Source organism: Dendropsophus ebraccatus, chromosome 5, assembly GCF_027789765.1.
Source record: "Dendropsophus ebraccatus isolate aDenEbr1 chromosome 5, aDenEbr1.pat, whole genome shotgun sequence".
In the NCBI taxonomy this organism is placed as follows: Eukaryota; Metazoa; Chordata; class Amphibia; order Anura; family Hylidae; genus Dendropsophus; species Dendropsophus ebraccatus.
Window position 1 is genome coordinate 25,783,193 of NC_091458.1, and position 25,382 is coordinate 25,808,574.

The 25,382-nt window shown below is 45.0% G+C and overlaps 1 protein-coding gene across 10 annotated transcripts in view; it reads left to right on the forward strand.

Annotated features, from left to right (window-relative positions):
- DLG2 (discs large MAGUK scaffold protein 2) overlaps nt 1-25,382 on the forward strand; it is an 818,767-nt gene that overhangs the window by 622,467 nt on the left and 170,918 nt on the right. For all 10 annotated transcript variants that reach the window (XM_069969704.1, XM_069969702.1, XM_069969703.1 and 7 more), the window contains one exon: nt 13,471-13,573. In XM_069969704.1, the coding sequence (XP_069825805.1) occupies nt 13,471-13,573 (103 nt within the window). The remainder of the gene's footprint in view (nt 1-13,470; nt 13,574-25,382) is intronic.

Here is a 25,382-nt window from a genome sequence, read left to right on the forward strand (position 1 = left end):
GGCGTCTAAGGCAAGCAGTCCTGGTGAATGGTTTGGATTTTCCCGTTGTCGTACTACTTCCTGTACGGCTAGAACTGTTCTAATATGAGTTATCGCTGAGCGGCCCTTTATAAAGCCAACTTGGTGGCTACTAATCAACTTAGGGAGAAATAAAGCAAGCCGGTCAGCCATAATTTTCGTAAGAATTTTTAAATCTTGATTTATAAGAGAAATAGGCCGATATGAGGATGGAAGTTGTGGGTCTTTCCCTTGTTTATGGAGTAATCTAATATAGGCCATTTCCCCTGAAGGTAACATGCATTTATTATCTATTATATGTTGATATACTTTTTGGAGAGTTGGAACCAGATCAGTATTTGGAACTTTATAAAATTCTCCACTAAATCCATCTGGCCCTGGTGTTTTATTATTATGAAGGGAAGATATTGTTTTAGAGATATCCTCAGGAGAGATGGGGGCATTTAATGATGCCAGAGAAGATTCATCCAATTTGGGAAGATTCAGAGACTGGAGAAACTGTTGACCCGCTAAAGGATCTATAAGATCAGAAGAGTAAAGGGATCGGTAAAATTTTTGAAGAATATTAGAAATAGTTTTTGGATCAGAATGTAATAAACCATTATGATCTTTCATATTTTCGATATGGGAAATAGGGCGTTTACTCTTTGCCAAGTTAGCTAATAATTTTCCTGTTTTATTACCATATTTATAAAGACGAGAAAAATAGTGATCTTTATATAAATTATTAAGTTTTTCTTGAGCTAATTCAAATTCCTTTTTTGCTATACACCAAAGGGATTTATTTTGTTCAGAAGGTAAAGATAAGAAGGTAGTGTATGCATTACGAAGTTTAGTAGTAAGAGTATTGTAAGAGGTGGTCGCTTCTTTTTTACGTGCAGAGAGATAAGAGATTATATTGCCCCTTAGTACAGCTTTGGCAGTTTTCCAGAACAGTATAGGAGTTGTGGTATGTTGCGAATTAGTGTCGCAAAACTGTGACCACCATTTTTTAAGAAGATTTTTGAAGACTTCATCTGAAGCTAAAACTGCTGGGAATCTCCAAATAATGTCTGTTCCTTTAGGGTACGGCTAGGTTCACACTGCGTTTTCAGCATCCGTTTAACGCATGCGTTTTTTGCAAAAAACGGATTGCAAAAAACGGATTCATTTGTGTGCATCCGTTTTTCCATTGACTTCCATTATAAAAAAAAACTGATTTTTTGACGGACCAAAACGGACCAAAAAACGTTGCTTACCCTATTTTTCTGGACGTTAAAAAAAACCGGATCCGTTAAACGGATGCTGAAAACGCAGTGTGAACCTAGCCTAAGAATCACGTAGGGTTAAAGTAATCGGAGAATGGTCAGATATAACCATATCATTTATGACAGAGTCATCTAGTAGGCTCAAGGCTCCCTGTGAGACTAACATATAGTCAAGTCTGGACCAAGCCATCTGAGAATGTGAGAAAAAAGAAAATTCTCTTTCTTCAGGATGAAGATGACGCCAGGAATCCACTAGATGAGTACTAGATAACAAATTTGTTAAAAATAATTCAGGAGGAGGAGAATTCCTTGTCAGAGGAGTGGAACGTTTCCTATCTTCATGCGGGTGTAACACTGTATTGAGGTCACCTCCTACTATTATTTTGGATTCACCATCTTGAAGAAGGGACGATTCTAAGTGTTGGAAAAATGGAGCTCGTCTGTTATTAGGGCCATAAACATTATATAAGCTTATATGTCCAGATGGAGTATCCAAAACCATGTGGTGAAATCTCCCTTCTGAGTCTGAGGTTTGAGAAACAATAGAGTGGACAACATTTCTATGAATAAGAGTTACCACACCACGCTTCCTATTTTGAGCAGGAGATCCAAAGACTTCACCTACCCAAAACCTTTTCATTGTGACATAATCTGATTCAGACAAATGAGATTCCTGTAATAACGCTACATCCGCTCCCAGTCTTCTAAGGTGTTTAAGGATGAGCGCTCTTTTGGAAGGAGAGCGCAAACCTTTTACATTCCAAGAAACGATTTTCATAAAAGCCAGGAGCGGATGAAGCGATAAGAGGCAGGCACCCCAAGAGCACACAGCAGTAGTAGGGGTAAGAAAAATATAGATGAGAGACTCATGTTACAATTACACCCGAGAGCATAAAAACTGAAAAAAAAACCTTACATAATATATACAGAGAGCAGTATAGCAATAATATTGCAATATATCTAAATCTTACAACTAAATAAGCGAAAGAAAGTTGGTATAAGACTTCACTTTTTTCACACAGAAACATACGGAGTATTCGCTGACTCCGAGCGGGCATATAGCCTGGTGAGAAAATAGAAAGATACAAGAAGATATAGAAAACAAATAGAAACATGGCGAGAAAACGTAACTCGCTAATATCAATAATACTACATAGCAATATCTCTTCCTATACATTTTCCTATTCAAGCAGGATTTGTACAAGTAAACAAATGCCATGACTAATTTGGTAAAGGAAAACTCTTTCTTTAAGGTGAAACCTTAGGAAGTCATAGTAGAATAGGAGGAGCATAAGTAAAGGGAGAAAATGATGGAATATAAAGGAATAGGAGATATAAATAAATATCTGAAGTAAGATGATGACTCTTGTTAGACATGTTAGTCAGTATAGTTCATCACTCCATATCTGCTGAAGGAGATGTAGGACTATCAAGACGTCGTCTCTTGTTCTTATCCCCAGGAGGAGTAGCAGAAGTTGGGTCTCTCAAATTCTCTAGGAGAGACAAAGCTTCTTCAGGGGTCTGGTATACAGTGGCGGATTAAATGTACCCTGGGCCCCGGGCTGTCCACCCAACCTGCCCCCCCCAGTCAATTCGCCCACATTATAATCTGCTACTGCGCCCCCCCCCCCCCCACACACACACTGTCTCCAATAAACACTGCCTGCCTCCCCTCCCTGCTGGCCCCAATAAACATAATGTTTGGTCCCTTGCTGCTACCCCCAGTAAGCATTGCCCACCCCACCTCCACTGCCCCCAATAAACATATTGCCACCTCACCTGGTCCCCTGATGTTGCCCCCCCCCCCCCCCCCAAGGTCACAGCAGCACAGAGGATGTCAGGAGAGGATGGTGCTGATCTTATAGGAGAGGTCACAGTAGCACAGAGGATGTCAGGAGAGGAGGGTGCTGATCTTATAGGAGAGGTCCGAGCAGCACAGAGGATGTCAGGAGAGGAGGGTGCTGATCTATAGGGGAGGTCCCAGCAGCACAGAGGATGTCAGGAGAGGAGGGTGCTAATCCTATAGGAGATAGTCCCCCTTTATAGATGGTCTCCCTCTTTCTCCCTCTATAGATGGTCCCCCTCTTCCCCCCCTTATAGATGGTCCCCCTCTTCCCCCCTTATAGATGGTCCCCCTCTTTCCCCCTTTATAGATGGTCCCCCTTTCCCCCTTTATAGATGGCCCTTCTCTTTCCCCCCTTATAGCTGGTCCCCCTTGCCCCCCCAGTCAGTAAATAACACAAAAATAACAAAATACAACTCACCTACCCTGCGTTCCCCCGTCGATCCTCTCTCCTTCTGCAGTCTCCAGCTGAGCGCGGCTGCCGGGGGTGCCCGGTCCTCTCCCCGGCAGCGCACGCATCACACAGCTCCTAGTGCCGCCTGGGCCCTGACTTCCGGTACGTGCGCTCCCAGTACCGGAAGTCAGGGCCCCAGGCGGCACTAGGAGCTGTGTGATGCGCGCGCTGCCGGGGAGAGGACGGGACACCCCCGGCAGCCACGCATCAGCCGGAGGCAGCCGGAGACTCTTGTGACCGCAAGCGAAACAATGCTTGCGGTCACAAGAGCCTGCAGTGGCGGGGGGAAGAGGGCCTCCCGGGCGGCATTATAATGTGGGCGGCAAGGCATGGGCCCCCCCCCCGGAGCCTCGGGCCCCGGGCGGCCGCCCAAACTGCCTACATTATAATCCGCCATTGCTGGTATACACTGGTAGATCCATCTGATTTGAAGACTTTTAGAATAGCAGGGAAGAGGAGTGCAAATCTAATTTGCTGATGTACTAGAGCCGTACATATTGGTGCAAATGCTTTTCGCTTTTGGACTACTGTAGCAGAATAGTCATTGAATATCAGAATTTTGTGACCTCTTATAAGAACTTAAGTTTTCATTTTCCTAAACGCCTGTAAAATAGCAGCTTTATCTGCATAATTAAGATATTTGACTATGACTTGTCTCGGTTTGTTAGTAGTTGCCTTTTTGGAAGGGGTTAAAGCGTTTGCTGGAGGGCCTATACGATGTGCCCTTTCTACTTGACAAGAGCCTTGTAAACCTAGGGTCTGTGGTAATTCTGAGGTACAGATGATGGATAATTGTGACAGTGGTATGCTTTCAGGCAGACCTATTATGCGAAGGTTACTCCGTCTTGATCTATTTTCTAGATCATCTGTCTTGTCCCTTAATGTTGCAGTAAGTTTCATAGTTGTTTGTAGCTTAGATTTAGTCGTGGCTAGTTCATCCTCCACTAACCCTAGGCGCTCTTCTAATTCATGTATTTGGGAGGTATGATGAGAAATGTCTCCCTGTATAGCAGATAGTGAGGTCATTATAGTGGCTTCCAAGGAAGCAGTAATGTCTGGTATTATTATTTTGGCCACTTCTATGGCTAGTGATTTACAGGAAATAGACAGTCCAGGAATAAAAGATTCAGTGTTGGGGTCATTTGTGACCATTTCAGAAGAAGCAGGAGGTGAATGATTTATATTTGTGTCTCCTGAGGTGATGTGCTGCTCTGCTGTGTGAGGAGACACAGCCATCTTGGATTTTGTTTTCTCCCTCTGTGGGAGAGGTATAGAGGAAGAGGGGGCTCTGTGTTGCTTCCCAGCGCGCTGCTGTTGTTTCTCCATGTCCCTAACGGGTAGAGGAGTATGTCAGGTGCTCTGGGATTTACCGTGGTAACGGGTAACAGCTGGGAGCCGAGTCTATAGCGAGTTACTGTGGGAGCTCCTTCACAGTGCTGCCATCCTGTGCGCGCTGGAACTGGAAGTCCCCAGGGTTTGCAGTTTTGCAATATTACTCGCTTAATTAAGTTTTCTATGTTTCAATCAATGTTATACATATGGCCACTAGGTGTCTCTCTTTACTGCACATTGGTACAGCTGCTGCACATCCACCTTCAGTAGTAGAAAATCCATGGGGTGCTTGCATTGTATGGTCAGCTCTCCTGTCACACAGCACCAACAGTTTTATTAGATTAAAGGAGAAATCCAGCATTTTCTAAAAGCCGGTAGCCGTCGGGGGGAATTGATTTCAAGTGGCAACTTACCTCTCCCCAGTGGGAGCAGCTGCAGGACCCCACCCCAGACTCCGAGATCTCTGGGGTGTCCACGTCACGACCCAGGTGATGGACTGGCCGCTCAGCCAGTCAGTGACTGGGACGGGACGATGCTCCAGTCACTGATTGGCTGAGAAGCCAGTCCATCAGTCGGGAAAGGCATTTCCCCCCCCGAGTCACGACATCCGGCCGGGGCGCGGGGAGAGGTAAGTACATACAACAAGCTCAGGACTTCCTTTCCCTTTCTTCTCTGGCCACTCACAGCACATATTCCTTCTCTCCATATTGCCGTAACATAGTGCTGGTGAAATACACTGAACACGCTGGCCCTGTGTTGGGCTTACACTGTTCACTACTATAGAAATCATATGGGGGAGAAGGGGTTACTGATGCACTGGCTTTGCCAGTTGTAGCAAAGCAAGTAAGAGGTTACACTTTGCTGCTAAACAGTTGCTGCTAAATTAAGGTTGGGTTGGTAATTTGACCAGGTTTATTTATCTTAAAAATTCAGCTGAATTTATCAATAGCAGCAAAAAAAAAAAAAAAAAAAAAAGAGACAAGCGTCCAGGTACATAAATTTGTAAATAACTTCTATATAAAAATGTCCAGTCTCACCAGTACATATCAGCGGATGTCCTGCAGGAAGTTGTGTATTCATTGTTCCCGTCTGACACAGTGCTCTCTGCTGCCACCTCTGTCCATGCCAGGAACTGTCCAGAGCAGGAGAGGGTTTTTTTTTAATTATTATTGGGAGTTGTTACTGCTTTGGACAGTTCTTGACATGGACAGAGATGGCAGTAGAGAGCGCTGTGTCAGACTGGAAAGAATCCGCCACTTCCTGCAGGACATACAGCAGCTGATAAGTACTTGACTTGAGATTTTTAAATAGAAGTAATTTACAAATCTGTATACCTTTCTGCCACTAGTTGGTTTAAAGACATATTTTTCCTCTGGAGTAACCCTTTAAGTGGGGCTCTAAATGCTGAAATATCTTACTGACAGCACAGTCACACACTATATACTATAGGCTGTCACTTTATTACCAATAAAATCATTATACAGTATAAGGCCCAAATATTGCCATCACACCAGGAACACTACCAACCCAATACAGTCACCCTAAAACATTAAATACCAGTTTTACACAATGATTACAGAGCAGTTACATCCAGTGACTACAGGGGGCATCTTCTGTAATCTATGTCACTCATTTACTCTTCTCTCTCTTGGCCAGGCAGCTGTGATGACCTACTCCAGCCAAAAGTTGAATCTGCCAAAGATAGAACTTAGGCTTCTCACTTTTCCTGTATCCTTTCATCTACACAAACTGTTTATCCATTGTACTTTAGACAATAATAATGTGGGTAGATAGGGGGGGGGGGGGGGTAGTAGGTAGGTCCTTCCCATCAGGTTGGTGATTCCCCCTGTTAGGTAGGTTAGTAAATCCTCTGCTATTCAGTATGAAAGTCCTCCCTATTCAAGGGGTTATCTGGAAACAGAAAAACTGAACTCATCCCTTTTAAAAAATAGCGCCACACCTGTCCTCAGGTTGTGTATGGTATTGCAGCTGAGATCTATTCAAGTGAATGAAACCACAACCTGATGACAAGTGTGGTGCTGTTTTGGAAGATAGTTAGGTCCCCCATGAAATACATATTATACAGGTCCCCCATTAGGTGGGTAGTTCCCCCAATAGCTTTGTACCATTTCTATAATAATATGATGCATGATAACATTGATAGATCTCCTGCTTAATAATCCGCACACACAAGAGCCAGGATTCCGCTCAGTACAAGTTATAGCTGCAGTTCTATCTGTCGTACATTAGGGGGCAGGCAAGACTTTGGAATTCTTGGATTTCACTGATTATAGATGTTAACTTTTTAATCTTAGTTAATAACTATTCATTATGGGTTGTTATGGTGGTAATATGACAATCTTTTTTTTTTATTTTTTTTTTTTTTAAAGCTATATATATATATATTTTTTTAATAATAGTAAGTCCAGGGGCTTATATTACCTTAAAACACAGCAATATTTCAAAAGTTTGATGTATATGATATCTATATAGTACCAACACATTCTGCACTGTGATACAGAGATCGCTCCCTGTCAACAGTCATAATTTTAGTGGGACAATCCTGTGCGAGGCTGGAGCACATGTCACCTGAAGGGATTCATTTGGGGGGGGGGGGGGGGGGGGGGTTGAGGCAGGGTTTACATGCCTCCAGAGAATCCTTTTAAAACAATACTATGGGTGTAAGCCAAGCCAGACAACTCTCTTTACCCATCTGTAGAGAGCTGTTTCCAGGTTATTGACCCTCATCAGCAAAGAGCAGGTGAAACCCACCCCACCCCATACTGGAGGAATTTCACCCAGGATACCCAGACTGACGACCAATAATGCTTATTTCTATGCCCCACAACATGCCAGCTCTGATAAGCAGAAACATTTATCAAAGTTGGGTGAAAACTTGACCCCCAAGCAGAGACCTACATTACCATTCTGATATACATGGCATGAAAGAAGCAGTACTAACATTGCAGTACTGGCATAGCAGTGCTGGCGGCACTTTTGGCCAATGTCCAGACATAAGTGCAGATTAGAGATGGGCAAACGTCAAACACTTTCAGGTTCATCCAAACCTGAGCATGCAGCCTTTGATTACCAGTGGCTGGAGAAGTTGCATGCAGCCCTAGGGAGTCCTGGAAAACTTGGATATAGCCTATGGCTGTGTCCGTGTTTTCCAGGACTTCCTAGGGCTGCATCCAACTTCTCCAGCCAGCGGTAATCAAAGACTGCATGCTCGGATGAACGAGAGTGTGCTCAAGGTTCGCTTATCTGTAGTGCAGATATACCAGCACCCATGGGAGTACTGGCGCACGGAGCCCTTCATACTGTATATAGATATGCAAAGTTTATACTATTGTATTGGACCATGAAGCCCATCCAGAAAAGTGAAGGATATAGATGGCAAATGACCTTAAAATTTTTTTTAAACTGGCAAGCAGAGAACTATGTAGGAGACAGTCCTGGATGATCAGATTTCTAGTGCCAGATTAATGGAATTCTGCTGATCAGTGCCAGTGGTGTGCCTACGACTGTCAGAGCACTCTGGGAGTTGTAGTTTAACACCAGCTGCTGGGCCACAGGTTGCGCACCACTCATCTATGTACTGGGTGTATGGTAACTGCTATCGGTCCTCGTCCTCCAGTAATATAATAGTGTCTGTTACTCCAGCATATGGACAACGCCTCCGGAATCTCAGCTCGGTTGGCAGGGAGATAACTGTGGAGATTGGGTAGTGATTATCTGCCCATAAGAACCGACTGCTGCCAAGACCATCAACGAGGATTTCCGCTCTGTCAGTTTCACCTAGGAGCAAAGAACTCAAAATGGGAGACGCCATAGACCCTGGACAAAGTCCCTGTCTGCTAAAGAATCCCGAGCAGCCTAATGAACCCGGGGGTATACAGAGATTGTAGGGTGGGATGTACAGAGATTGTAGGGTGGGGTGTACAGAGATTGTAGGGTGGGGTGTACAGAGATTGTAGGGTGGGGTATACAGAGAGTGTAGGGAGGGGTATACAGAGATTGTTGGGTGGGGTGTACAGAGATTGTAGGGTGGGGTATACAGAGATTGTAGGGTGGGGTATACAGAGATTGCTAAAGATTGCTAAAGAATCCCGAGCAGCCTAATGAACCCGGGGGTATACAGAGATTGTAGGTTGGGATGTACAGAGATTGTAGGGGGGGATGTACAGAGATTGTAGGGTGGGGTGTACAGAGATTGTAGGGTGGGGTATACAGAGAGTGTAGGGAGGGGTGTACAGAGATTGTAGGGTGGGGTATACAGAGATTGTAGGGTGGGGTATACAGAGATTGTAGGGTGGGGTGTACAGAGATTGTAGGGTGGGGTATACAGAGATTGTAGGGTGGGGTATACAGAGATTGAGGGTATGGTTCTGAATCAGATCAGACCAATAAACTTTGCATGTTCTCTTCTTTACACTCGGAAAGCTTCTTGGTTGTGGATGCTCCAACAGGCACAACACAATAAATGGTTGCAGCACCCAAATGAGGCACAAAAACTTGAATGTTTTATTGCACACGGTGGAGTTGTGGCTTTGATAAGGACGTGTGAAAAGTTTGGGGTTGGGGTCTCAGCTGCTGTTACCCCTAGAGATCAGGAGAACGAGCAAGGACATGTGTAGCTCACTCCCCTTTTCCACTTTCAGCCATCTCCGTAGTACCCCAAGCGGCACCACAGTACAGCAAAAATGACCTCTCCAGTAGTGCCAAATATCACAGTACAGGCTAATAATACCTTCCCAGTTGTCCTAATCAAATATCACAGTGCAGAACCAAACAACACAGTGCAACACCTCAGGAGTACCAAAGGAATACCTGCTGCAAAAAGACTCCTACAGCTGTGCCAGGTACCATAATACTGCACAAAATACTTCTTCACAAGCACCAAACACCACAGTGCAGCAAATACCTATCCAGCAACTCCAAATATTTGTAGCAGTACTGTCCCCATTCCCTCCCCTCCACTACTGACAGCAGTACTGTCCTCATTCCCTCCCCTCCACCACTGACAGCAGTACTGTCCCCATTCCCATCCCTCCACCACTGACAGCAGTACTGTCCCCATTCCCTCCCCTCCATCACTGACAGCAGTACTGTCCCCATTCACCCCCCCCAACACTGACAGCAGTACTGTCCCCATTCACCCCCCCAACACTGACAGCAGTACTGCCCCATTCACCCCCCCTCCGACACTGACAGCAGTACTGCCGCCATTCACCCCCTCCTCAAACACTAACAACAGTACTGCCCCATTCACCCCCCCTCCGACACTGACAGCAGTACTATCCCCATTTCCACCCCTCCAACACTGACAGCAGTACTGTCCCCATTCACCCCCCTCTAACACTGACAGCAGTACTGTCCCCATTCCCTCCCCTCCACCACTGACAGCAGTACTGTTCCCATTTGTACCCCTCCACCACTGACAGCAGTACTTTCCCCATTCCCTCCCCTTCACCACTGATGGCAGTACTGTACACATTCCCTCCCCTCCACCACTGACAGCAGTACTGTTCCCATTTGTACCCCTCCACCACTGACAGTAGTACTTTCCCCATTCCCTCCCCTTCACCACTGATGGCAGTACTGTACACATTCCCTCCCCTCCACCACTGACAGCAGTACTGTTCCCATTTGTACCTCTCCACCACTGACAGCAGTACTATCCCCATTCCCTCCCTTCCACCACTGACAGCAGTACTGTCCCCATTCCCATCCCTCCACCACTGACAGCAGTACTGTTCCCATTTGTACCTCTCCACCACTGACAGCAGTACTTTCCCCATTCCCTCCCCTTCACCACTGATGGCAGTACTGTACACATTCCCTCCCCTCCACCACTGACAGCAGTACTGTTCCCATTTGTACCTCTCCACCACTGACAGCAGTACTATCCCCATTCCCTCCCTTCCACCACTGACAGCAGTACTGTCCCCATTCCCATCCCTCCACCACTGACAGCAGTACTGTCCCCATTCCCTCCGCTCCATCACTGACAGCAGTACTGTCCCCATTCACCCCCCCAACACTGACAGCAGTACTGTCCCCATTCACCCCCTCCTCCAACACTGACAGCAGTACTGCCCCATTCACCCCCCCCCTCCGACACTGACAGCAGTACTGCCCCCATTAACCCCCTCCTCAAACACTGACAGCAGTACTGCCCCATTCACCCCCCCTCCGACACCGACAGCAGTACTGTCCCCATTCCCTCCCCTCCACCACTGACAGCAGTACTGTTCCCATTTGTACCCCTCCACCACTGACAGCAGTACTTTCCCCATTCCCTCCCCTTCACCACTGATGGCAGTACTGTACACATTCCCTCCCCTCCACCACTGACAGCAGTACAGTCCCCATCCACACCCCTCCATCACTGACAGTAGTACTGTACCTATCCGCACCCCTCCACCACTGACAGCAGTACTGTACTCATTTCCACCCTGCCACCACTGACAGCAGTACTGTTCCCATTGGTACCTCTTCACCACTGACAGCAGTACTATTCCTATTTGTACCCCTTCACCACTGACAGCAGTACTGTCCCCATTCCCACCCCTCTATCACTGATAGCAGTACTGTCCCTATTCGCACCCCTCCACCACTGACAACAGTATTGTCCCCATTCACACCTCTCCATCACTGACAGCAGTACTATGCTCACTCCCACCCTTCCACCACTGACAGCAGCATTGTCCCTATTCCCACCCCTCCACCACTGACAGCAGTACTGTCCCCATTCACACCACTCCACCACTGACAGCAGTACTGTACCCATTCCCACCCTTCCACCACTGACAGCAGCACTGTCCCCATTCCCACCTCTCCACCACTGACAGCAGTACTGTCCCCATTCACCCCCCCCAACACTGACAGCAGTACTGTCCCCATTCACCCTCTCCTCCAACACTGACAGCAGTACTGCCCCATTCACCCCCCCCCTCCGACACTGACAGTACTATCCCCATTTCCACCCCTCCAACACTGACAGCAGTACTTTCCCCATTCACCCCCCTCTAACACTGACAGCAGTACTGTCCCCATTCCCTCCCCTCCACCACTGACAGCAGTACTGTTCCCATTTGTACCCCTCCACCACTGACAGCAGTACTGTCCCCATTCCCTCCCCTTTACCACTGATGGCAGTACTGTACACATTCCCTCCCCTCCACCACTGACAGCAGTACTGTCCCCATTCCCATCCCTCCACCACTGACAGCAGTACTGTCCCCATTCACCCCCCCCAACACTGACAGCAGTACTGTCCCCATTCACCCTCTCCTCCAACACTGACAGCAGTACTGCCCCATTCACCCCCCCCCCTTCGACACTGACAGTACTATCCCCATTTCCACCCCTCCAACACTGACAGCAGTACTTTCCCCATTAACCCCCCTCTAATACTGACAGCAGTACTGTCCCCATTCCCTCCCCTCCACCACTGACAGCAGTACTGTTCCCATTTGTACCCCTCCACCACTGACAGCAGTACTGTTCCCATTTGTACCTCTCCACCACTGACAGCAGTACTATCCCCATTCCCTCCCTTCCACCACTGACAGCAGTACAGTCCCCATTCACACCCCTCCATCACTGACAGTAGTACTGTACCTATCCGCACCCCTCCACCACTGACAGCAGTACTGTACTCATTTCCACCCTGCCACCACTGACAGCAGTACTGTTCACATTGGTACCCCTTCACCACTGACAGCAGTACTATTCCCATTTGTACCCCTTCACCACTGACAGCAGTACTGTCCCTATTCGCACCCCTCCACCACTGACAGCAGTATTGTTCCCATTCACACCTCTCCATCACTGACAGCAGTAGTATGCTCATTCCCACCCTTCCACCACTGACAGCAGTATTGTCCCTATTCCCACCCCTCCACCACTGACAGCAGTACTGTCCCCATTCACACCACTCCACCACTGACAGCAGTACTGTACCCATTCCCACCCTTCCACCACTGACAGCAGTACTGTACCCATTCCCACCCTTCCACCACTGACAGCAGCACTGTCCCCATTCCCACCCCTCCATCACTGACAGCAGTACTGTCCCCATTCCCTCCCCTCCACCACTGACATAGGTAGTGTCCCCATTCACACCCCTCCAACACTGACAGCAGTACTATGCCCACTCCCATTCGCAGTATTCCCATTCTCACCTTTCCCCCACAGGTAGCAGTATTGTTCCCCTCCTCTAGCCCCCATCCCCCTAGTGGAATCAGTGTTTAGTCCACCCATTCCACCCTTCTCAGACTATCCATACTTTTAGATAATCGAGGTAGGAGGAATAATAATACCAGAGCTCTTACCTCTCCCGCAGCTCGCCTGCATTCTCCTGTGGTCTCCAGATCCCGGTAAGCTGCTCCCCTGATGCAGGACCATGGTGTCCTTCTGGTACTGCAGATCTGCCATTATCGGTGCAGTCTCTGCTTGGAGTCCTTGCTCTCTTCCGTTTCTTGACAGAAGTGCTGATTTAAAGGTTTTTTTTTTTTTTTTTTTTTGTTAAGGACGGATTTTACATTTTTTTGCACCCTTTTTTTTCGCAGGTTAATGGCATTGATCTTCGCGGTGCTTCCCATGAGCAAGCTGCAGCTGCCTTAAAAGGTGCCGGTCAGACAGTCACAATGGTAGCACAATACCAACCCGAAGGTAAGAGATGGAGACACACTACTCCGTATACTGATTCTCCCTGCAGTTTCTTTTACTTGCTGAGATTGTTCTATCCAAAGATCCAGTGTCTGTCATCACTTTGGGATGGGAATCTGCGGACTGTAGCAATCCCCACACCAGGAGATGAATGTACGCACCTCTGTCATTGAAACAAAGCAGGCTTACTATTCAGGGCAGCTCTATAACATTGGAAAACCAACCAACAGCCAATGCGTTTCAGGCTCACGTATCCTCGTATCAACTTACAAGATCTGTTGGTGAATGCCCAGGGGTACTCAGAGGGAAAGAAAAACACAAAAAACTGGGGTCAGAAAGTTTTACAGATTTTAACATTTCTTCTTTTTGGAAAAAAAAAAAAATCCTTCAGTACTTATCATCTGCTGGATGTCCTGCAGGAAGTGGTGTATTCTTTCCATTCTGACACAGTGCTCTCTACTGTCCAGAGCGTGAACAAATCCTCACAGACAGTTCCTGACATGGACAGAGGTGGCAGCAGAGAGCACTGTGGCAGACAAGAAAGAATACACCACTTTCTGTAGGACATACAGCAGCTGTTAAGTACTGGAAGACTTGAGATTTTTAAGATCTTTATAACTTTCTGGCACCACTTTATTTGAAAACTTTTTTATTCACTGGAGTATCCCTTTAACACTTATATCTTGTCTACAAAAAAAAAAAAATGACTAAAATAGTAACAAAAAACAGTAATACTGTCTGTCACCAGCAGAGGGCATGGTATTCTTGCTGGTCCATTCACTACTAGTAATACTTTGTGTTCTTTAATGCTTTTTTCACTCTATATTTTTTGTCAATGATGTATCCTTTTTATTATTCATTGGATCAAGTACATTACATAGAGTACATACTGTACCGGGAACTAAACATTAAAAAAAAAATGCGACTGCTCCATCAGAAGCTTTATTAGTCTCAGTTTACACTGGTTGATGTAGCTATGACAATTAGGAATCACCTTGACTTATAGGCCAATATATTATGCTGTTGTGATCGGCAAATGCTGCACCATATTACAACTTTAGCAAATTATGATCATGCAAATACTACACCATGCCACTATTTTAGCACCTATATATACACTGTAGAGATTTATCAAACATGGTGTAAAGTGAGACTGGCTCAGTTGCCCCTAGCAACCAATCAGATTCCACCTTTCATCCCTCACAGACTCTTTGGAAAATGAAAGGTGTAATCTGATTGGTTGCTAGGGGCAGCTGAGCCAGTCTCACTTTACACCATGTTTGATAAATCTCCTCCCATTAATTTGTGTTTTTTTTAATATGTGAGTCACTGTGATGGTTCTCATTCTGTTGTGCTCCACAGAAGCTGCACCACACTACAACTTTAACAAATTAGCACAATACAGTACATATCTATGGAAACCCATTAAAATAAGATTGTGTGATCCTGTCACAATAACCTAGGCGGTTGTAATGCGGCCTACGGTCTCACTACACAGTAATGTGGATATTGTATAGATGGGTAATAAGCTGAGATGGCGGATATAATGGCGCATGTCTCTCGGGGATATCTAAGGGTCGCTGCACATTTCCTTTTTGCTTACTTTGCAAATTCTATTTTAATTTGCCTTTCATTAATTTTTAATTTGCTAGTTATTGTAACTTGTTTAATTGATGAGTTCATTATAGAAGGAATTTTATAGAACCCCCTGAGAATTTATTGTCCTCCTGACACATATCTCTATTCATTGCTGTAAGGACATAGGGGACAAGATGAGGAGTCATATATGCCACTAATTTCTTCAGAAATAAGTTATTATCTGGGGTACTATGCATGGTGGTGCACCTGTTATAGAAGCAGATCATTTTCTTGAGGTCACAATTTTTTATTTTCTAGTTCTAAACTAGTTGTATGAATCTGCAGGCAGAAATGTTAGCTCCCCCTAGTGGTGGCTGCAGGGATGCAGAGTTTATTATTTGTTTTTAACTGTGGGAAGAGAAATTGCAGAGCCTAAAAGCCATTCACAAATGCATATATATATATATATATTCTGTTTGAATAAATAGTTGAGTCAGTTTGTAGTACAAACATTACTGTAATGATACTGAATAATATGTTGTGCTTATATTATGCTCCAGAGCTGCACTCACTATTCTGCTGGTGGGGTCACTGTGTACATACATTACATTACTGATCCTGAGTTACATCCTATATTATACTGCAGAGCTGCACTCACTATTCTGCTGGTGGGGTCACTGTGTACATACATTACATTACTGATCCTGTACTGATCCTGAGTTACATCCTGTATTCTACTGCAGAACTGCACTCACTATTCTGCTGGTGGGGTCACTGTGTACATACATTACATTACTGATCTTATACTGATCCTGAGTTACATCCTGTATTATACTGCAGAACTGCACTCACTATTCTGCTGGTGGGGTCACTGTGTACATACATTACATTACTTATCCTGTACTGATCCTGAGTTACATCCTGTATTATACTGCAGAGCTGCACTCACTATTCTGCTGGTGGGGTCACTGTGTACAGACATTACATTACTTATCCTGTACTGATCCTGTGTTCCATCCTGTATTATACTCCAGAGCTAAACTCACTATTCTGCAGACTAAATGAGACCTTATCATGATAATGTATTAATATCAAAGGGCCATGTCCAACTCACCATCTTAGACATGGCACAGATAAACAGGCTGCAGTCCTTCCCTCTTCTTTCTTCTTCTCTGTCCAATGTGCTTGTTTGCGGTGGTGACAGGAAGTGGGGTTTATGATATAAATAAGCCACAACTGTCATTAGGGTGAGTATCCCTTTAAGTCCATAAATGTGGTCTATACTTTCATTGGGACTTCGCCAACATCCTGCCATCCTGCTGTAATGGTTGCACACGTGTCTTAAGAGCGGGCAGCCGCTCCCTGACTCATCCAAATTGTGGCGCCACGGATGTGTTAGGAAGCAGGGTCCGGATTGTTCAGCATCTCATTGATACGTCTTCTTTGCTCCTTAATTACTGACTAATGAAGCTTAATTAGATGACAGTAAAGCTCAATGAGTCATAAACGCCGTATTATGTTTTCGACGCCCACCATCCCTAATAGATCTCACACTCGGCTCAATGATTTCCCAACTGTGGTCTTGGAGGAGCAGACTTGGCCTAACTCTCGGTAATTATGCCCTCAATATGTGTATTTTGACTCCGGCAGAGGTTTGTGTTTTTGCCGTCTTCTGTTTTTCCGCTTTGAAACGCTCCAATTTGAGTCAGATTTAAAGGGCAACGTCAGCTGCAAGCCTGTGATTCCTACAATGTGAATGGATGACTAAGAGCACATCGGGGCTCATTCATTTCAGTGACGGATGACTGAGTATGTGTGGCCACCTCTTGTTTGGACCCCATTATTCTCAAGATGGGTGGGTGCCCCAGATCCATACCACCCCATTCTATTTTCCTAATTATTACTGCACATCTAATTGTATCCCTGGGATTAAAATATATTATTAGCCCCAGGACATCATCCTCTCAGCATCCCAGGAGGCTATTGGGGTGACAGAGCACTGCCTCTCAACTGCGTAGATACAATAGCAAGTACTGTAATATACAGGTGACCCTTGATTTTATGAAAATTACATAGTTTCTTGAGTCTTTTCCATGCCTTACCCTGTGACCTTAACTATATGCAGATAGTAGGAGTCAGGAGGGGGTTAAACAGATATTTTGTGTTCAGGCGGGGCAAAACAAATAAACCAAAAAAAATATGTACTCACCTTCTCCACTGCCACCTTTCTGACCTGTCTCAATGCAAAAAAGGCCGCTCCCAGCCACTTCCTGGTGTTGTCTTGCTGCTCTGTCAATCACTGGCTGAGGTAAGACACTGCTGTGGCTAGTGATTGGCAGACTACTAGGACAACACAAGGAAATGCTGTGCAGTGGGCATCACTGGAGTGGCGGTGTCGGGGAAGCAGGCAAGGTAAGTACAGATTTCTGTTTTTATCTGCCTGAGCATATCTATGTAGTTCCTGTAAAACTCTTTGAAATTTTTGGAAGGGAAGTGGAGGTCTTATGAATACCTGATAAAAAGAAAAGTTTTAGTTGTTATCCGCCTACAATGCAGGCATACCTATCATCATTTACATCTTAGAGATTGGGACATTTAGATCTTTCCCTCAGACGGGTCACAAAAACCCCTATGAGGCAGATGACAATTTGAAAAATTCCTTCCCGACTCTGATGGCAATCAGAATAAATCCCTGGATCAGCGATCAGCAATACACCGCTTAACAACTAGGGGGGTCTCAAGTATGTTACCCAGTTTTGCCCTGTATTGCCCTGCAATTTCCATAGTAACTAAAAAAATTGTAAATAGTCTTAATGAAACAAATGTTTTTAGGTTTTGCCAGCATGCCTATGTGTCTCCATGGTAACAGACTACAAATAAACCCTGTGTAGTCTAATCCTATAGATCCCAATATTCCTTTAGACATCAACAGGATATGCCACAAAGGATTTTCTGCTGTGACCTCCAGATATTGGTAACAGGACCTTGTGTTCCCATCCCCCACAGTCATAGTTTGAAATTGCCCTTTTAGACAGATTTTCTATACTCTATGGGGGAGATTTATCAAACATGGTGTAAAGTGAAACTGGCTCAGTTGCCCCTAGCAACCAATCAGATTCCACCTTTCATTTTTCAAAGAGTCTGTGAGGAATGAAAGGTGGAATCTGATTGGTTGCCGGGGGCAACTGAGCCAGTTTCACTTTGTACCATAAATCTCCCCCTGTGTGCTTAAAAAAACCTTACACAATTATTTTTTATTTGAAGCCAGCGTGAAATTTGCACAGTAAATTAAGTTGGCTATTTTTGTATATGTATTTTCACGAGCTATTAAATCGCCGACTCGCTTTTCGCCGTTTCGGTCCAGTGGCGTCCATGATCATAATGAGCTGTAGACGCGGCCGCTGAGATACAAGGGCCATTACTCTCCCACACCGCGAGGTAACTCTTTAGTAATTGTCTGTAGGCTTTAAAGTTGATTCGAATCAATTGAAAAAATATTATTCTGCGCGTACGGCATCACCTTCTGGATTTCACTGTTATTATCTATAACACATAGCTATAAAATCAGACGATGATAAAGGGAAGACAACACTAGTATTATAGGGGAGCAATGCCATGATTAAGGGGGTACTCCAGTGAAATTTTTTCTTCTTTCAAATCAACTGGTGTCAGAAAGACTTTTAATTTACTTATATTAAAAAAATCTCCAGTCTTCCAGTACTTATCAGCTGCTGTATGTCCTGCAGGAAGTGGTGTATTCTTTTAGTCGGATGCAGTGCTGTCTGTATATTACAGCATTGCAGAACTGTTCATAGTGCAATGAACAATCTTCTTTTGTATGACGTTGTATTGTCTCTTATGCCCAGGTGCGTTCATGTGGGGAGAATTATCATTTTGATAGAACAATACACTAAAAATGTAAATCTAATTGTGCGTAATTAAAGCAGGAGGCGCAGGTGACGCTGAAATGGAGAAATAAATTGCTAAATTGCTTTTAATTTAAACAGGATATTTCTGTAGAACGGCCACCTGGTATTGTTTGTACAAATACTGGGAGATTTTTGTGGAAAACAAAAAAATGGATGACCTAACGTATAAAAGCGTTACTTTACTTTAAAACGAAAAAAACTTTTGACGAGTCAGAGAATTCTCAAAGGTTTTGAGGAGATAGCGGGGAGAAACAGCACCCAGCTGAGCACCTCTTTCTGTCTGTTTTAGTGATCAGCACCCAACCCCCCCCCCCCCCCCCCCACTAATTACTAATACATACAGGAAGAAGTGCACAGGTAAGTGCTGTTTCTCCCCACTAGAGAAAAAGGGCTGATATGCTGCGTTTACACAGAGCGATAATTCGCCCGATCGTACGATTGACGATATCGAAAAAACAATGGTTTTTTTTAGAACAACCAGCGTTTAGACGGAACGATATATCGTACGGAAAAATCGCTTTGCCATCGCTTAAGCCTATCTCGCACAAAAATCGGTGAACGACTGTTTACACGGAACGATCTGCGAAATTTTTGCGAACAACAAACGATGATTTTAGAACATGTTGTAAGATTAAAATGAATGGTTTCTCGCTCGTCGATTGATCGTTCGTTTACACGTACGATTATCGTTCGAATTCGATCGTTATCGTGCAAATTCGCATGATAATCGTTCCGTGTAAACGCAGTAAAATAGACATTTTCATTGAGGAGATGGTGGGGAGGAACAGCACTTAGCTGAGTGCTTTCTCACGTTCATTGTAGCAATCTATAGGGGTCTCAGCACCCAGACCCCCACAAATCAAAACTTTTGACATGTCTCTGACATATATTTTTTTTCCTTAATCATAGTAACCCTAAGGGTAACAGTATTCTTGAAAACTGGAAGCCAGTCCTGCATTCTATGTATTTTGGGTACTTCACCTCCTTTTTCTGCTGCATTCCTCCTAATAGCAGGGGTGTGTACCCTATTTACTAGTCCGCCTATACTGATAGTACCAGAGACCATCATACTGCCAGCTACAATCTGAATACCTGCCCCCCTATGTGTACATGGTTATTGGGACAATAGAGGAGACATTCATCAGACTAGAAACTCGTACTCCAGTGATTAGTTAAAACTTGCAGATAAACCACTAAAATACATGCTTTTCTACAGGATCCTTCCCCTACATGTTCTAACTACACCTAGTATTAGTGTTCTGTAGAGAAATCCACAGTAATGCTAACTAAACAAGCCTTATGGGTGCTGAGAAGCTTGTGGGATGAATGCTGTACACAGCAATAGGCAAAAAGATATACAGTGGTACCTCGGTTTAAGAGTAACTTGGATTAAGAGTGTTTTGCAAGAAGAGCTCAGTTTTTCAAAATTGTGACTTGTTTTAAGAGCATTGCTTTGGTGTAAGAGCTCCCTGTACTGGGTGGGAGGGGGAGTGGAGGAGGGACAGGGTCTGCATAGCGGGATCTACAGCACTGTACTCTGACCCAAGAAGTCTCCCTCACCTTCCAAATCACTGCAGATCCACTTCAGGCTGGGGCTTACATCAGGGGACAGGACCGTGGAGGTAATCTCTACATAGCTGTAACCCCTCTTTCCCAGGGCAGAGAGTGCTGCATTTATGTGGCCACATCTGCCCCACTCATTCCTTCATGCTCCCTGCTGTCTCTGTCAGTCCTTGTGTTTCCCATCCTCTCCATTCCTGCTATAATGTGCCTGCACTTACACTCAGCTATACACACTGCTGCTATAATGTGCCTGCACTTACACTAAGCTATACACACTGCTGCTATAATGTGTCTGCACTTACACTCAGCTATACACACTGCTTCTACACTCACCGGCCACTTTATTAGGTACACCTGTCCAGCTGCACGTTACCACTTAATTTCTAATCAGCCAATCACATGGCGGCAACTCAGTGCATTTAGGCATGTAGACATGGTCAAGACAATCTCCTGCAGTTCAAACCGAGCATCCATTGAGCGGCAGTTCTGTGGGCGGAAATGCCTTGTTGATGCCAGAGGTCAGAGGAGAATGGGCAGACTGGTTCGAGCTGATAGAAAGGCAACAGTGACTCAAATAGCCAACCGTTACAACCAAGGTAGGCAGAAGAGCATCTCTGAACGCACAGTACGTCCAACTTTGAGGCAGATGGGCTCCAGCAGCAGAAGACCACCCGTTACTAGCATGGTGTACCTAATAAAGTGGCCGGTGAGTGTATAATGTGTCTGCACTTACACTCAGCTATACACACTGTTGCTATAATTTGCCTGCACTCAAACTCAGCCATACACATTTACACTGCTGTATAGGAAAGTTTCTGTCACTGTCCTCCTGCACAGATCTGCGATTCTCACTTCCTCATTGGTCCATGCTGAACACATGCCCCTTCCCCATTGCTGTCATGAGACCACACAGTCCTCTGACAGCAGCCCTGCTTCTCTAGTCTAGCCTGTTGTACTACGCTACTGCATTATGGGGATCTGCAGTTCCATCCTTTATCTACAAACTGCTGCTGTTTTTTTATTCTTATGCCCTTACTATATATTATACTCCACATGCTGATTGCTCTACTGTACAGTAACTTATAATATCACATATTCTGCTGTTTCTGGATGTTTGTTTCATTTGTTTTACATGTTATTCAGAATAATAAATCATTATTTTTGGGGTGTGGAACAAATTGTCTGCATTTCAATGATTTATTATGGAAAAATTTGCTTTGGTTTAAGAGTGGATTTGGATTACAAGCACGGTCCTGAAACGAATTATGCTCCTAATCCAAGGCACCACTGTATATAGTAAACGCTTACCAAAGCAAATACTATCTAGCAGACAAAACTGATAGTATAACAGCTCAAAAACACATACAGGCAGCTTAAAGATCTGATAGCAGAGGCAGCAGAATATCAATCCTATGTCTGATAGCAGGCTCTGTACACTGCAGTAGTCCTGTAATGATGGCCCAGTCCTCACTTCTTGCAGTCCGTCCTGGTGATTTTGTTACTAGAGAGACAGACTGTGCCTAACAACAGTCACTTAACAGCCAAATATGCTGAAGGGAGACACCTAATGGATGGAACATTTTCCAGTTGAAAAAAGCAACAATTTAAATGAGAGTAAATAACACTCTGGATATTGCTTACGTACACTATTGCTGTGTTAAATGTTAGTGACCATATAACGTTATGTATAAGTTTGGAACAATATCCGTCGATCATTTGATCTTGTGGGTTTGAAAACAATATAAAGCGTATGCCTAGTTTAGGATTAACCTAAAATAAGCATAACAAATATAATTTGTAAAAGAATAATATGAAACCATATGAAAATGGAAGCCAGGAATACAGTCATTTAAATAAAAACCATGACAATCTGTAGCGACTAATATTCATGCTCCAGAAGATGGCAAACAGATGGAACACTGTGCGAAATGTCTGCTGTGATACAACGGCGTACCAGGAGCACGTGCAATGTACACAGCAGATGAGGACAGAACATTGCCATTTTACGGGACCAACTGTCCCTCATATAGTCTCATAGAATACAAAGAAGTGGGTTAAGGCAGTATATATTTTAATTTTTTTTGTGTTTTTAAAAATTTTAGCCCATTTTCTAGTAATTAGAGGAGGTGGGGTGGAAACAAAGCAAAATAAAGTTTATTCTGTGATATGAAACAATCTGTAGTGTAAGCCGGCATCCTTATGGATGTTTCTAGAGAGAAAATCAAGACTTGTGTTGATCAAGAAAAAGCATTGGTTTTAAAAGGGACCGGCCCTATTGTCTGAATCGCGTTTTTCATGGTTTTTAACTGCTTAAACCATAGACAAATTTCCACATTGAATCAATGATTACAGCCATCTGCATATTGAGGGATTGGTAGGTAATAGCTCCAGGCATCATATTTACCACCACCATACCAGACCTGACCAATACCACCATACTGTGACTGGATAACACTGCCATACCAGACCTGACCAATACCACCATACTGTGACTGGGTAATACTGCCATACCAGACCTGACCAATACCACCATACTGTGACTGGATAACACTGCCACACCAGACCTGACCAATACCACCATACTGTGACTGGATAACACCACCACACAGACCTGACCAATACCACCATACTGTGACTGGATAATACTGCCATACCAGACCTGACCTATACCACCATACTGTGACTGGATAACACCACCACACAGACCTGACCAATACCACCATACTGTGACTGGATAACACCACCACACAGACCTGACCAATACCACCATACTGTGACTAGATAACACTGCCACACCAGACCTGACCAATACCACCATACTGTGACTGGATAACACCGCCACACAGACCTGACCAATACCACCATACTGTGACTGGATAACACCACCACACAGAACTGACCAATACCACCATACTGTGACTGGATAACACCACCACACAGAACTGACCAATACCACCATACTGTGACTGGATAATACTGCCATACCAGACCTGACCAATACCACCATACTGTGACTGGATAACACTGCCACACCAGACCTGACCAATACCACCATACTGTGACTGGATAACACTGCCACACCAGACCTGACCAATACCACCATACTGTGACTGGATAACACCACCACACAGACCTGACCAATACCACCATACTGTGACTGGATAATACTGCCATACCAGACCTGACCAATACCACCATACTGTGACTGGATAACACCACCACACAGACCTGACCAATACCACCATACTGTGACTGGATAACACCACCACACAGACCTGACCAATACCACCATACTGTGACTGGATAACACTGCCACACCAGACCTGACCAATACCACCATACTGTGACTGGATAACACCACCACACAGACCTGACCAATACCACCATACTGTGACTGGATAACACCACCACACAGAACTGACCAATACCACCATACTGTGACTGGATAACACCACCACCACACAGAACTGACCAATACCACCATACTGTGACTGGATAACACTGCCACACCAGACCTGACCAATACCACCATACTGTGACTGGATAACACCACCACACAGACCTGACCAATACCACCATACTGTGACTGGATAACACTGCCATACCAGACCTGACCAATACCGCCATAATGTGACTGGATACACCTCCATACCACACCTGACCTATACTGCCATACTGTGACTGGATAACACTGCCACATCAGACCTGACCAATACCACCATACTGTGACTGGATAACACCTCCATACCACACCTGACCTATACTGCCATACTGTGACTGGATAACACCGCTATACCAGACCTGACAATACCACCATACTGTGACTGGATAACACCACCACCACACAGAACTGACCAATACCACCATACTGTGACTGGATAACACTGCCATACATACCTGACCAATACCACTATACTGTGACTGGATAACACCACCACACAGACCTGACCAATACCACCATACTGTGACTGGATAACACTGCCATACCAGACCTGACCAATACCGCCATAATGTGACTGGATACACCTCCATACCACACCTGACCTATACTGCCATACTGTGACTGGATAACACTGCCACATCAGACCTGACCAATACCACCATACTGTGACTGGATAACACCTCCATACCACACCTGACCTATACTGCCATACTGTGACTGGATAACACCGCTATACCAGACCTGACAATACCACCATACTGTGACTGAATAACACCACCATACTATATCTGGCCAAAATGCGATGCCCTGGCCCCTGGGGGCCACTTCCGCAGTGCTGGTGTTATGAGCGGGCAATGACCGGGGCAGCTGCAGGGTGTATACTTGTCACGGTATAGGCCTGAGGGCAGCACAGCTGTGGGGCCGGTCTGTGGAATCTGCGGGTGATGATGGGCATGCGATTCTTCGCTGCACTTAGTCAGGGCACCAGTTAGTGGACACCAATGCCAGGGTTCAGTAACAGCGGTTTTATTATAGATGAAGTAACTAGTAGCAACAGTTCTGTCCGGATGCAACCGGGTATATAGCAGGCTTTGACAAATAAAGCAGGAGTGGTGCTGCATAGGCTGTGCGAATACGTGCCGGATGATGGGAGTAGGAGTATGAGAGAAATAGCGTTGCTGGGTGGATTAGCTTGAGAATAATACTTGCTGTGAATCCTTGCAGCGATGAGGAGAGATAACGGAATGACACCCAGATGAGAGAGAAGACTCCGGACACTTGAGCAGGCAGATACAGCCGA